Below are 13,713 nucleotides of genomic sequence, written 5' to 3'. Positions count from 1 at the left end.
AGAGTCTCTTATAATCCAAACTTGTTAACAAGTAGAGTTAGTTGTGGTGTTTGTTGTGGTTTTCAGTAACAGGGAGAAGGAACTATCGAATCTCATTTAAAATTGAAGTCCTGTTTGATTGGACGTTACGCTCGTTCTTTGTTTCCGGAAGTGTCCTGTGATGGGCGCGTACCGCCCTCTGCTGGTGACTGTATGTAACGCAGACAATAATAAACAGCTGTACAATATATATAATCTTTGTTAAACTGGTATTGTTCAAAATGTGTCACAGATGTCTTAGATGCAAACCTGTGGTGTGTTTTTCAAGAATGAATTTAAGGAGCTCCAGTCTTACTGTGTACTGTGTACTAGTTTGTGTTATTTTAATTTGATAATACAGGTGATAATAGCTCATTCTTCTAATGTGGTAAAAGTATAAAAGTTTCACAAAGAACAGAAGGAGTATAAATTATTTAAATGCTTTTACTACTCCTGTATTTTATTTAAAACTACTTTCTACCACTCCTTCACAGATAACCATCCATCCATCCATTATCTATACTGCACGGGGGCTGGAGCCTATCCCAGCCTTCATTGGGTGAGAGGCAGGGTACACCCTGTACGGATCGCCAGTCCTTCACAGGTAACCTTCACACCTATTTCTCAGTTAATCTCATATACTGTCATATCTTCGTAGTTTCAAGTACAGTTTCGTGTAAATCTCCTACAAACATGACCTTATAACATCTGATTATAATCAAGTATTTGCATCTAAAATGCAAGTGAGTGGTAGTCTAATAGACACGGTGAACTGATTAAAAAAATAGGACAACTACAACAACAATATTCTATTTGACCGTGAATGACACAGGTAGCTATATACTGTATGTGTGTGGATATCTTATCAATTACATTTCAAGTCTCATGGTCCAACTTATACATACATACATTTGCCTACATGAGTAATTTTTCCAAAATGAATAACATAAGCTGCTGTAACTCTGTCAAAGGAAAATTACATCTGCCCCATACAATATTAAAACAATCTGTTTTATTTTCAAAAGAAAGAGAATGTTTTTTTGTCTGCTTACTATGATGTCAAATAAAACCTCACTCTCATTTCAGTAGAGGAGACACAGGTATGCAGACATTTTAAAATATCATATACATTTCAGTTTCATCCCTTTTTCTTTTCTTTCGGTCTTTCTTTCTTTCTTTCTTTCTTATTTTCTTCTTCTTTTTTTTTTACAGCAGCCATTATGAATTTGTATTTCACTTACACATTGCCATCTATTTAGTTTTCCAACTAAATTTCATTCTATTTAGTTTTTTTTGGGGGGGGGATGAAAATGTAGAGTTTACAAATAATCATACAGAAACACTGATGATGATCTGTTCTATTCGTGTATATCAGGACTCTGAAACAGAAAAAGCTAAATGCAAATATTAGCTTTATTATTTACACCTTTACACCTGCTTTTTCACCTGTTGTGGAATAACACCCTGCCCCATGGTTTTCTCAGTCAAATTAGCTGAAGATTATGCATGTAGGCTAGACATAATATAAGTTGAAAAAACAGTTCAACACTGGGGCTTTCTATAAGATAGTTGTGAGATAAGAAAACATAGTGACTGGAGTCCCCTACCATTTCAGTTTGTACAATGCTTTAGTAGTGAAAATACCTTATGAAATAGAGTTATGAAATAAAAAGCCTACAAGACACATTTATATTCACCTCGAGAGATACAGTAGGTTAACAGTGTAACGCAGCTGTAACAGTGTGAAAAACCTCTCAAGAATTAATATCTGAGAGCTGAAGTGTACACTGTCACTCTACATGCAGGATATATATTCAAGGACCGGAGCTCACAGATATCTGATAGAAATCTGTGTGTTTGCAGTTTTCTCCAACATCTGCCAAAGAAAGGATCCAGTTCTTTTTACATTTCAACTTCAGAAGAACTGTGCTCTGTGAGTAATCTTATTCAGAAACACATTAAATCTCCCTCCTGTTTCAACAACTCATTACTCACACTTTCTCACTTTAACTTGCCTTTGCTGTCTGCCCTGCAAATGTATCTCTTGCAACCTCCGCTATCAAAAACAGCATTCACAAGACCAAGACGCTGAAACAAATGAAGCTAAACTGAGTTTGGGAATCACTAATTAATTTTTTTGTAGCTTTACTTTCACTATGGTTACATGTCAAAATATTTCCTATGAAAAAGGCTTATGAAGGCACACTAACTTATGTGTTTGTATCTGTGCAGTTCAGTGAGTCACTTTCCCTGCAGCTCATCAGTTATCAACCTGGTGGGTTTGGATGCTGAGTTAAAAGGCCACCGTCTTTTCACAGATCCAGTATTTTTGTGACGTACATGATGCATCATTCCAGCTGTTTTCACTTCCATAGAACCGTATTTCCCCACAGTCTTCATCTCTGCCTTGATAGGAGTTGGGCTCCCCAGTGGCCCAGTAGCTGAAATGCAAAGCCAAAGATGTATTTAACAGACAGCAACATGGAGCCTGATTTAATATTAATATTAAATACATTATTATTCTTGTACTGATATTTTACTAATGTAGCTTTAGTGTGTTAGCATTGCGAGAGTTGTTTTACATTTCTGGTAATCAAGGTCAACACCAGCAGCAGTAGAAAGGCCAGATGCTCCAGCAAACATTCAGTCACAAATACAAACTCACTGGTTATGACTTATAGGCAGTATTGGGCAGTAACACATTGTTGGCTGTAAATCCCTTAGTCTCTACCAAAAGAGGAGAAATGTGCCTCCCGGCCTCTCCAAAGTTACATATTTGTACATTTGTATATATTGTTTTAGCTGCTAGCTATAGATACCTTTGCCTGGCCTCGGTTTGTAAGCCCACAGTCAGGAATCACCTGTCAAAGTATGGATGTACTGAAGAAATACATAATTTACTCTGACCAAGAAAGGTGCAGTACTGTTTAGCCTTAAAATATAGTTTGATACTCACTATATCAGAAACACTTCTGATGTGATAACTCTTGCAGACATGTGTCTGTGCTGTCATCCTTATAAGCAGTTCTTCCATAGACCTTGTTTTGTACTGAACTCAGTGTAACAACTTAAACCAGCAACAGACTGAACTTATTACTGAATGCATCATCAGTGAACTGATGATGCATTCACTGATTCAACTGAACTGCATTTGAGCAGTGATGTGATTATTTAGCTTAGAAGTTAATGAACTACATGGTCACTGACAATATATTCTAAATGAAACAACCTGAATCAGCAAAGTGATTTGTAATTTGTACCTCCATGATACATACAATGTAAAATGGTGCAACACGGTACAGAACTAACTCCAACTATTAGTGTGTGTCTGAGTAGCAGTATATTCAGTGCTGCCACTGGTGTTTGGAAAGTTTAAGGAGACTACATTTTTATTCAGTAATATTGCTATACTTTAGCAATACTGCTAATAATCATTCATTTAAACAAAACAAACAAACAAAGAAACAAAAATTATGAACCTTGTGTTCAGCAAAGTCCCATCCACCCATCTCCACGTTCCCTCTGTCTCTCTGTCAGTCAGTCCAATCCATGTGAGCTGTTTGAATCGTCTCATGAATTCCTTGTTTACAAAAAGAGAAACAGACAATAATCAACATAACTTAAATGTAATTTGATTTTATTCTTTTTCTTTCTTTTCTATCTCTTCTCACAGAGAGATGTCTCTCTCATACACACCTGTTCCTCTTTGCTGTTGATAATCATCAGGTCTGCACCTCTTTGCAGGCAGTCATTTCTACTGTCTCGCCAAAATTTTGTTGTAGAAGAAATGTAGTAGAAACTGTGTTTGAAATACACCCATCCTTGTCGGGTGTAGTTATCTGTTGAAAAAACTTCATATCTCAGTAAAAACAACAACAAAAACAAATTAAAATAAGTTTTAATTAGATTTTTTTTTTTTTTTTTTTTTTTTCTTTTAGTGTTCACCTTATACTCACCAAAAATATTCAGCTCCCTCTTCAACTCGTCTCTCTCTTCAGTCATGTTTTTGATCATGGCCTCTAAATCTAGCATCCTTGCATGAGATCTGTCTGTGTGAGCAAAAAGATTTACACATTACCCTCTATCACTGTAGTTAACAGTGAGGTTAGGGTACCATAGGAAAAGCTGCCCAATAATTTCACCTTTTGTATTTAGAAAGCTCTGACCTCAAATAATTATTTTAGTTTGTAGATGTACAGTAGTTCTTTAAAATGAATATCCAGTAAGTCACAGGGGGCACAGGATGAAATTACAGAGAAAATTTAAGAAAACTCACGGAGAGCAAGACGCAGGGAAATGTTCAAAGCAGCTAGGATAAACAGGAGTCCAAGGCTCACACCAGCCAGTCTGTAGAGTTTTCTCACTGTGTGCAGATATCACACACACACATGCAAAATCACCATTATTATCAGGCAAGCAGGCCTGATGTTGTGTTCTTTGAAAGAGCAAACCTTTAAAGCATTTATATTTCACGTCTTGTACACTGTCTCTACATGAAAAAGAATGAAATTAATCTGGAGCTTGTTGCTAAATTATGATATTTTCTGAAGTAAAACTCCACCAGTATCTGACAAAAACAATGCCCTCCGTGATGATGGGTTGTTTGTTCCACACATTGCACTCAAACAGAATAAGATACTGTCAGACCATGTGGAATATGATTAGTTTTCCAAATCTAAAGTTACTTACTCCTGGCTGAAGCATCAGGTTGGTATCTGTTATCCATAATAACCTCTGATTCCACTTTAAAGATGGTTTAAATTATCTCTCAGATACTTCTTCTTTCCTGTTCTTGATCTGCTCACTACAGCAACTTCTCCTCCTCCTCCTGTTCTTGATCTGCTCACTACAGCAACTTCTCCTCCTTATCTTTCAACAACTCGTCACCCCTACTTTTTTCATTTTGAACTGCCTAGTTTCCTATACTGACTATGATTAGACTGTAAATAAATAGAAGTGTTTTATATAATGTAATATTGTAAATCTCTGTATATGAACTGTGTTGCATCTCTCACTGGAAAAATACAAATCTTGCTTTACTGTATTTAACATAATCAGATGCTGATTGAACTGTTGTGTGTGAATCCAATGTCCTTTAAATACAAAATGTAATCCTTACTTTTCATAAAGTGGATACACAATTTACTGACAACAAAATTGTGATTTTGAACACACACACACACACGCACGCACACACACACACACACACACACACACACACACACACACACACACACACACACACACACACACACACACACACACACACACACAGTCTTGACAGTGTTGCCAACACCACAGTTCATCTTCTGAGGACAACATCAAATTACTTGGATTTGATTTTGTACATCAGTATGACTTGATAATGTTGTCAGAAAAAACAACACAGTTAGTGTTAGTGTCCAAAATGCCATTATTTTGGACTTGAAAATGTTGTTGGTTCTGTGTAGATAATCAAATGGCTTAGTCAGCAAATACTGTTAATGTTAAAAGTTAGCAGTAAATCAGACAACATCATATGGTGATCTCAACACAAAGCAAACCAGCTGATAGAATAAACATAAACAGGTGTGATATTTCCATTACACCATTAGGCCACTACAATAAAATAGTGGTCAAGTCAGCCTGTTTGTAAACATCATTTAGAGCCAGTCTTTTTAAGTTAGTCAGGCCACACAGATGTGAAGTGACATACACGTACTGCTATGATATTATCAATCTGTTATAAAAGCCGTACAGCTATAAGAGCTTTTGTGCCATAAAACAATAAATTATCATTATCTGCAAACAAACATTAGCAAGTTTTGAATAAAGCAGATTAGTGTCGACAACACTGACCTGTATGATCAGTTGGGTGTCTCCTACAGCAGCACATCAGCACACAAACTGATCTCTGGGTCACAAAACTCTCAGGGTAAAAGACATTTACACTGAAAGTGGGACATATTTGTGGAAAAAAGGTGTTGCGTCATCCCCTGGTTAGCAATATATCTTAAGCAGTATAGTAATGAATTGTTTATAACATACTTAGCTATAGGAACATTTTAAGCACTCATAAATGTACAGTAATTTCTCATATCATATCAGACATATCATATATCATTATAACTATACTGTATTGTCATTAAATATCTGTTCATACATACCTCCAGTTATGGGTGCCTACAGAAGGAGTTATAGTTGTTCACAAATACATTAATAAACCATCAGATGTATTTTAATCACCATTTAATATTATTATTAAATTATATATTAGAAAATCTGCATTGGTTCATGTGGTCTAGTTTAGCCGAGCACAGAATATTTCCAGATAAGATAATGAAAGCCTGTATTTCATCAAATTGTATCTGTTTTTACAGTATCTGTGCTGGTGTACAGGATGCGATTGCTATGTTGGACAACTATGATTAGAGTTAATACATTTATTAAATGTTCCTGTTTATATGGCAGCTTCCTTTCACCCACTCCTGATTTTATCACAGCGAGAGCTGACACTCCCTTTTCTCTCTCTCTGTCTCAGTCAGTGAAACATACATACTTCTTATTCAGGAGCTTAAAGGAGAAGAAAATTTCAGAATAATTCAAATAAATATGAAATCAGCTTAGTAAATGTTTAATGTATAATGGCTGCTGTTAGATCTGCCCAATATCATAGAAAAGAGTTGATGAGAAAAAGGATGTAACCATTAAAATGTAAATAATTTCTTTACAGCTATCAAAAAGAGACTCATATTTTACAGTTCTTTACAAATAAGCCCCCAACCCCCATGTTCTCTAATTGTAGGCACTAGTTGCAAAAGTTCAGTCAATTAAAAACAATCACACAATACTGGAATAACCACATACACAATAGATGCTTGACTGACGGACCAGATACAGACTCTGTTGCAGCCCTTTAGTTTTTCTTACATCACCATTTGGTTGCATGATTTGGACATGCCACCAGGGGGTAGTCAGTCCAAACAATGTCGGACGTGTGGAGGCTGTGGTTGGCAAAAGTTTTTGATGACCTATATTGTTAAGGATGCTAAGTTGCTTTTTTTGGTTTTGGAGGTGCATTCAAATGCCCTCATCATCCATAGCATGGTATGCCGTGACAACCTCAGTGAACACTAACTCAACATTTAAACTGTTAACATTAGGAGAACAGTTTCGTACAGTAGCATTAGGAGGATGTGATTACTGTGTTGATATGGTGTGAAATCAGGCGATAGATGGAGGTTGTCCTTTGAACTTCACTGAGTGTGTCTGAGCAGGCATTCATCATTTAAAAATCTGGGCTTAGTGTGTATGTGAGGCCAAAACAGACAGAAAAAAGGCGTTTTCAATTTTAGCTGAGCTAGTTTCACTGGCACTGTTAAAAACTGGAATTGTCCTGGCTGAGTTACAGAGGTAATTTCTTTTCACAGATCCAAAAGTTTGGATCGTCGCATGCTTTATCATTCCAGTTGTCTTTTATTTCATGGAGCATCACTTCTCCACAGTCTTCGTCGCGTAAGATTGTATGGCCGTTAGGCTCATTGCTTGCCCAGTAGCTGAAACCCAAAAAGAATACAACCCAGGAAAGATTTAATCAGCCAAGTTTAACTGCACCTAATTTCTCAAGTTTCATTGACATTCATTACAATTTAATTAAGCGAATAAATGAAATCTAGTGTGCAAGAAAATTTTAAAACATTTTCTTATCAAGAGATTGAAAAATGTGTGAACCTTGTTGTCAGAGGTGTCCCATCAACCCATTTCCACGTCCCCTCCGTCTCTCTGTCAGTGAGTCCAATCCATATATTATCCTTCCACTGGCTTGAGAATTTCTTTATATGGTGAGAAACAAACAATCATCAATATAGCTGTGAACTTTAACAAACTTGAATCCAATGTCCACCTCAGTCAGTGTGCATTTATCATTTTTTAGTACATGCACAAATAGACACACTTTACCTGTTCTTCTTCACTGTTGTAAACACTACCACCGAAATACACCCATCCTTGTTGAGTAGAGAGAAAAACAGAAAGAGCCTTAATATTCCATTCACAATAAATTAATAAATTATTTTCTTCTGTAAAAAGCGGAAACAGAGAAACAACAAAGAAAATCAAGCAAGATCAAAATAATGCAGATTTTGACAGACAGCCAAAATAGCTATTAGTCAAAACTGTGACCCCTTGTCATTCTCAACGTATCTCCACCCAGTGTCAAACTGAGTAGATGTCTTATCAGACAGAGTAACACTTGTGTTTCAGAAGCATAAGCAGACTGTGCTGAGCTAAGACATAAATTAAGAATAACAATTAAGGAAAACACGAGCAGCATGCTCCCTGGAATCTCTGCAATAAATAACAATAGAAAACACAAACAAACAAAACAAGTAGTGGAGTAAGTAGTTTACTTTAAGTAAAAGTAAGTATAGTATTATCAGCAATATATATATATATATATATATATATATATATATATATATATATATATATATATATATATATATATATATATATATATATATATATATATATATATATATAAGTATATATATATAAGTTGAAGATAATTTTCAACTACTCTATGTACAGCTGGGTAGTTTGATTTTATTTTATAAGATTAATTTCAATCTGTCTGTGTTCAAAGATAGTCTTTCGCATCTGACTGTCCCCCATAATCTTTCTCCCATTCAGTGCTGTGACGATTTTCATTTGTTTTGAGAAGTTGTGCTTAAAATACTAGTACCTTGACACCCTCTCTGGAGATCATTTCTGTCTTTGGTCATGGACTCAAGTCTCTTTTGTAGCTGGTCTTTCTCTCTAGCCAGGGTGTCGTATCTGGACTGCAACTGATTTAGAACTCCATGCAGGTTGTAAAGACTGATCTGCAACTGGTCTCTTTCATTGGTCAGATTGTTGTAACTGGTCTGCAACTGGTCTCTTTCATTGGTCAGATTGTTGTAACTGGTCTGCAAGAGGGCCATCTTCATATCCTTTTTGGTGTCTGTATTTGGCACATAAACAAAGAGGTAAAGAAACACTGTCAGTCAGTATTACTTATCAGGGATTTGGCAGCATGCTAACAAAGTACTCACAGAGGGAGCCCAGAGTTATGAGTCCAGCCAGGAGGAGAAGACACAGCAGACCCAGAAACAGCACAGCAGCTCTGCAGGAACTCTTCTTCACACTGTCAGCACCTGAAGGGAAATTATTTGTCATTTGTCTGTTTTTCAGTATCAGATCAAATAAAATCAAGTCAGCCTTTGTATTGCCACTTCCCATAATACATCACATTATAGACAATAAATTGATCTGTAAACTGAAACTGGAAGCCAGGCAGGGCAGTGGTTGAGGTGCTACGATAGAATTACAAATAGGGAGGTTTGTCAATGTAATAATGCCACATGATGTTCAGAGAAAAACTCAACCATTGAAACTCAATCATCCAGAAAAATGTATAATATATGGCATATAATAACATATAGTTTTGTATGAGTTGACATAAATATGTATTCAGGCATACATTTGCATAGCTTTGTGTGTTTTCATCAGGCGCTGTGGATATCTTGCATATCTACACATTGCTCAATATTTAGTTCAGTCAGTAAGCACAGCGGAAGTCATTGTGGACTAAACCTTGGACCACTGTCCATTGATCTGACACAAAATGCATTCAGATACCACATCTTTCAAAATAAATGACCTATTTTCTCACTCAGACTCAGCCACCACCAAAACTGTGTGCATGTACACTCCATTTGCATGTCTATATTCTGTTGTAAAACAGTTACATTAATGTTCATAACACTGTAGAATAAGACTGAAAATTGCCACACTGATTGAATAAAAAGAAATAAAAATGAACTTTTAATAGGATTTACAAAACTGAGTGCCTATTTTCATCTCTTGATGATAGGATCAGATGATCCTCTTAGACACAATGAATCCTGGATGTCTGGACATTTGTCTGTTGAAGACAGAGATGGATCAAGCCACAAAAATATTCTTTCCCAGGTGTGTATTGAAGAGAGGACATAATGTGCATTGTGACCGAAAATGAAAGCAGAACACAGGGTTGACTGTTGTATCTGAATCTGAAATAGTTGTATCTGAATATCTGTTTCTAAGATTAACTGTTGTGTTGAGCTGCAAATTTGTAAAGAGTTTTGAAAAAATGAACTCAATGTGCATGTTAAAGAGAAATGCATGTTCATTTAGCTGAAAAAACTGTAATAGACAGCCATTTCCCCTCTGTCCCATACTCTTTGATGGTCTCTCTACATTAATGTTGCTTACACATAATTTTAGTCTTTGCTTTGGAAAAAAGATAATCATCTATTCTGTGTGTGTTCCTGTGTGTTTGCATGTGTTCATTACCTGAGAACGCAGGTCCAGTGCTGTGGGGCTCCAGAGTGTAGATCAATGCATTTTCATAGATATTTTCGGAACTTTTCATCTGCCTTGTCCTGTTGCTGTATTTACTGGAAGATGTCTCAGCATCGACATAGATATCCAACCGTTGATCCATGATGTTCAGGTGCACTGATGTTTCAGTTTTTGTCCTGAGTGTGATACTGTCTTAAAAGAAGCTGGTGTTCTCTATTTGTGCATGTATCTCTCTAACAGGAAACTGTGGGATGTGGTATGAAGTATTTTCAGGTGACTACTACTACTAAACACTTCCTCACACACCACCCACAATCTGTTAGACTCGGCCCCCACCTCTCCTCCACAGTCACACTCAGCACTGGCTCCCCTCAGGGCTTGCCCTCCGGACGGCGCTTCAGGTCAATCAAGTCGCACACCACCAGACTCACCAACAGCTTCTTCCCCTGGGCCATTCGGACCACAAACAAACACTGACCATACACCCCACCCGCTCTCCTCACCTCACCAGCACCACACCTCACACACACACACACACACACACAGAACCAAGGACACTATCCATCCACCTCGCACCTTAAAGTGTCCCAGTCTGTTTCCTGCACAAGTGTGTGCTGTGTGTATGTAAATTGTGTAAAATTAGTGTAGATTTTTGTATTTCTCATTGTATATAATTTCTTCTATAGTGCACTGTTTGTCTTCGTGAAGCACCCACAATTTCATTGTACTTAACTGTACAGTGACAATAAACCCTATTCTATTCTACCTGTTTGGCCTAGTTGCAGTTGTCATGAATTTTACTCTCAATCAATCAACCAATCAATCAATCAATCAATCAATCAGTCAGTCAGTCAGGCAGTCAGTCAATCAATCAGTCAATCAATCAATCAATCAATCAATCTAGCTAGCTAGTTATTGTTTTTATAGCTTTCTAGCTAGCTTTTTATAGACTTTTTTTAAAGACTCTCAAAGGTATCTGATTAATTAGTTTTGTTGTATCTAAGTGGACAAGTCAAAATTTAAAACTGTGATATGTCAATGATGTCTTCACAGACAAAATTAGAATAAAAGGCTACAGTACTGTGGGTTGTGGTGTGAAGTATTTTCAGGTGACCACTACGGTCACCGTTTGGAGTGAAAAAAAGAATTCACCAAAAGCCTGTCCTAATCCACTCCAAATGACATAAAACATGCCCTTGAGTGACTCTGAGGTTAATATTTTCCATCACTAATACTGCATATTTTGATATGTAGTCTACAATTACAACAACCTGTCACATTACATTGTCTTTCAGGACAATAACGCCCCCTACCCCCATTCAAATGATTAGTCAAATCCATAATATGCAACACTAATGATGTTAAATTCTGAGTTTGACTGTGAGTACAAAATTACAAATTAAAATAACTGAAACTGGAAATGGAAAATGTGGAATTTAAAAAACAGCATCCTTTGGTCCACACTCTCTACCATCCATTACATACTTTTTTTTGGGGGGCGGGTATTGACGGCCTTTAGACAACCCCATCCTACGGAGTCAGTGTCTCTCAGTTGTTATGCCAATATTGATTGGTTCTTCCACCTGTGGGGCGGTACTTAGGTAGAATAACACAGAGTTAACCATGAACATAATCTGCTCGAAGCACTTTAGAAATGCAGTGCATATTACCATGGCAGCAGTACCTGGGTAAAACCTATTCACATTTTGTAGTACAGGTTAATCAGGAAGTTACACCTGACGTCACTAAGTTACTCCTGAAGTTACCCTGATAAGCCAGTAACCTCACTTTGTAGTACAGACGTCTGTACTACAAGGCGAGGTTATTGTCTTTCCACCTTTAAGTTTGCCAGAATATTATGTGATGTTGTGTTCCAGTGCACTTCTTGTTTGCCTGTGTTTGCACTCCTGCCCCTGTCGTGGACTTCTTGCTTATTGTTTCTTCTCTTTTGGATTTATGTGCATTTGGGACCTTTCCTAACCAGATCAATAAGTCAGTTGGAGAAATGTTGTTAAAACACAAGTGATGCATCTGTCCAGTCGTACTAAGGTAGACAACGAGCTACAACATCATTTTCACTCACAGGCGCCATCCTTTTAGCTGGAGAAAGAACACTGGTATCTATGAGGAGGTGGTTGTGAGATGAGTGTGCAGGAACCAAATACCAAAAAGAGATACTACAGAGATATTCAATAACTTCACTCTTATACATTGTAGTGTCACCAAATTACTTCATACATCACTGGTGTCCTGGTGGTTAAACTTGGATTTTAAATTAAAATATTCCTCTCAAAAACTTTACTGCTGCACATGAAGACTATTTCCTTTTTGTCTGCAGATCAGGTAGACATGGCTAATGATCTATTCAGCAAGTGTCACATAAACCTGAGGCTGAGCAAAATGCAGATCTATCAAATGTCTGTTGTTCCAACCTCTCAGTTGTGATGATTTGCTGCACTTTTTTGTCTCATGCAATGATAAAGTCAGTATTGTAATATTTGTATATTAAGTGTTGCTCTTACAAAACAGGTTCATAGCATCACCTAACATTTACAGACCAAGAGATTTATTGATTAATATAGAAAATAATCATGATTAATAATCATCAGAATAACTGATGTTGAAAATAATTATTGACCATAACCATAATATTTACAAGCTGTTCTTAAACTTGTTAACAAAGTAATTTAAATTCTAATCAAAATAGCACAATCACTGAAAGTGAACAACCTGTGAAGTTTTAGTTTAGAACATGAGTGTGCTTAGTTTAAATCTGATTCCATAATCTTCACAGTATCATAATGAGAGGACCTCTATGGTGTGTGTAAGACAGACTTGTTTATTCAAACACAAAATCAAACCCAGGCTGTTTCATAAAGTGGATGTAATGCATTATTTATAACAAATTGTGAACTTGAACACAAAATAGTCAGAACAGCAACAATAGACTTACAGAAGCTACAGTATATAAATGAAAACATATGGCACTGCTGATATAGTACCTGTATCTCTTACACCCCATGCTATTTAAAAACCAAATCCAGCATTAACAATATTTAACAAAATTAATGCAGCTAAGTGGAGTTAAGCCATCACTAATTTTATTTTTTGTAGCTTTACGGTAACATCAAAATGTCTCCTATGAAAAAGGCTTGTCAAGGCACAACAGTTTGTTTGTATCTGTGCAGTTCAATTAATCATTTTTTCACAGATCCAGAGGTTTTGTAACGTACATGATTCATCATTCCAGCTGTTTTCCTTGTCATATAGCTTTATTTCTCCACAGTCTTCATTGTTGTGATTGTTGGGCTCCCCAGTGTCCCAGTAGCTGAA

At 36.6% G+C, this 13,713-nt stretch overlaps 2 protein-coding genes across 5 annotated transcripts in view; both read right to left on the bottom strand.

The window, feature by feature from the left end:
* Positions 1-1,256: 1,256 nt before the first annotated feature.
* The window catches only part of LOC108885753 (CD209 antigen-like protein C), a 57,463-nt gene continuing 45,006 nt past the window's right edge, over positions 1,257-13,713 (bottom strand). The window contains exon 7 of one of the 3 annotated variants that reach the window (XM_051067025.1): positions 1,257-2,459. In XM_051067025.1, the coding sequence (XP_050922982.1) occupies positions 2,312-2,459 (148 nt within the window). In that variant the 3' untranslated portion in view covers positions 1,257-2,311. Of the gene's footprint in view, positions 2,460-13,199; positions 13,709-13,713 lie in introns of those variants that run through there. The other 2 variants (XM_051067023.1, XM_051067024.1) reach the window with 2 other exon arrangements.
* LOC108885756 (C-type lectin domain family 4 member M) lies at positions 6,616-10,610 on the bottom strand. Of its 2 annotated transcripts, XM_051067026.1 has the most exons (6): positions 10,372-10,610; positions 9,090-9,191; positions 8,741-8,998; positions 7,957-8,003; positions 7,729-7,829; positions 6,616-7,553 (listed from the first exon to the last, which is right to left on the bottom strand). In XM_051067026.1, the coding sequence occupies exons 1-6, from the start codon at positions 10,520-10,522 to the stop codon at positions 7,403-7,405; spliced, it is 810 nt and encodes a 269-aa protein (XP_050922983.1). In that variant the 5' UTR covers positions 10,523-10,610; the 3' UTR covers positions 6,616-7,402. The 2 variants fall into 2 exon arrangements, with proteins under 2 accessions (XP_050922983.1, XP_018535696.1); XM_018680180.2 differs by lacking the exon at positions 9,090-9,191.

Source organism: Lates calcarifer, unplaced genomic scaffold (genome assembly GCF_001640805.2).
Source record: "Lates calcarifer isolate ASB-BC8 unplaced genomic scaffold, TLL_Latcal_v3 _unitig_102_quiver_916, whole genome shotgun sequence".
In the NCBI taxonomy this organism is placed as follows: Eukaryota; Metazoa; Chordata; class Actinopteri; family Centropomidae; genus Lates; species Lates calcarifer.
The sequence above is the reverse complement of the archived record's forward strand: the minus strand, read 5'-3'. Positions and strand labels throughout refer to the sequence as shown.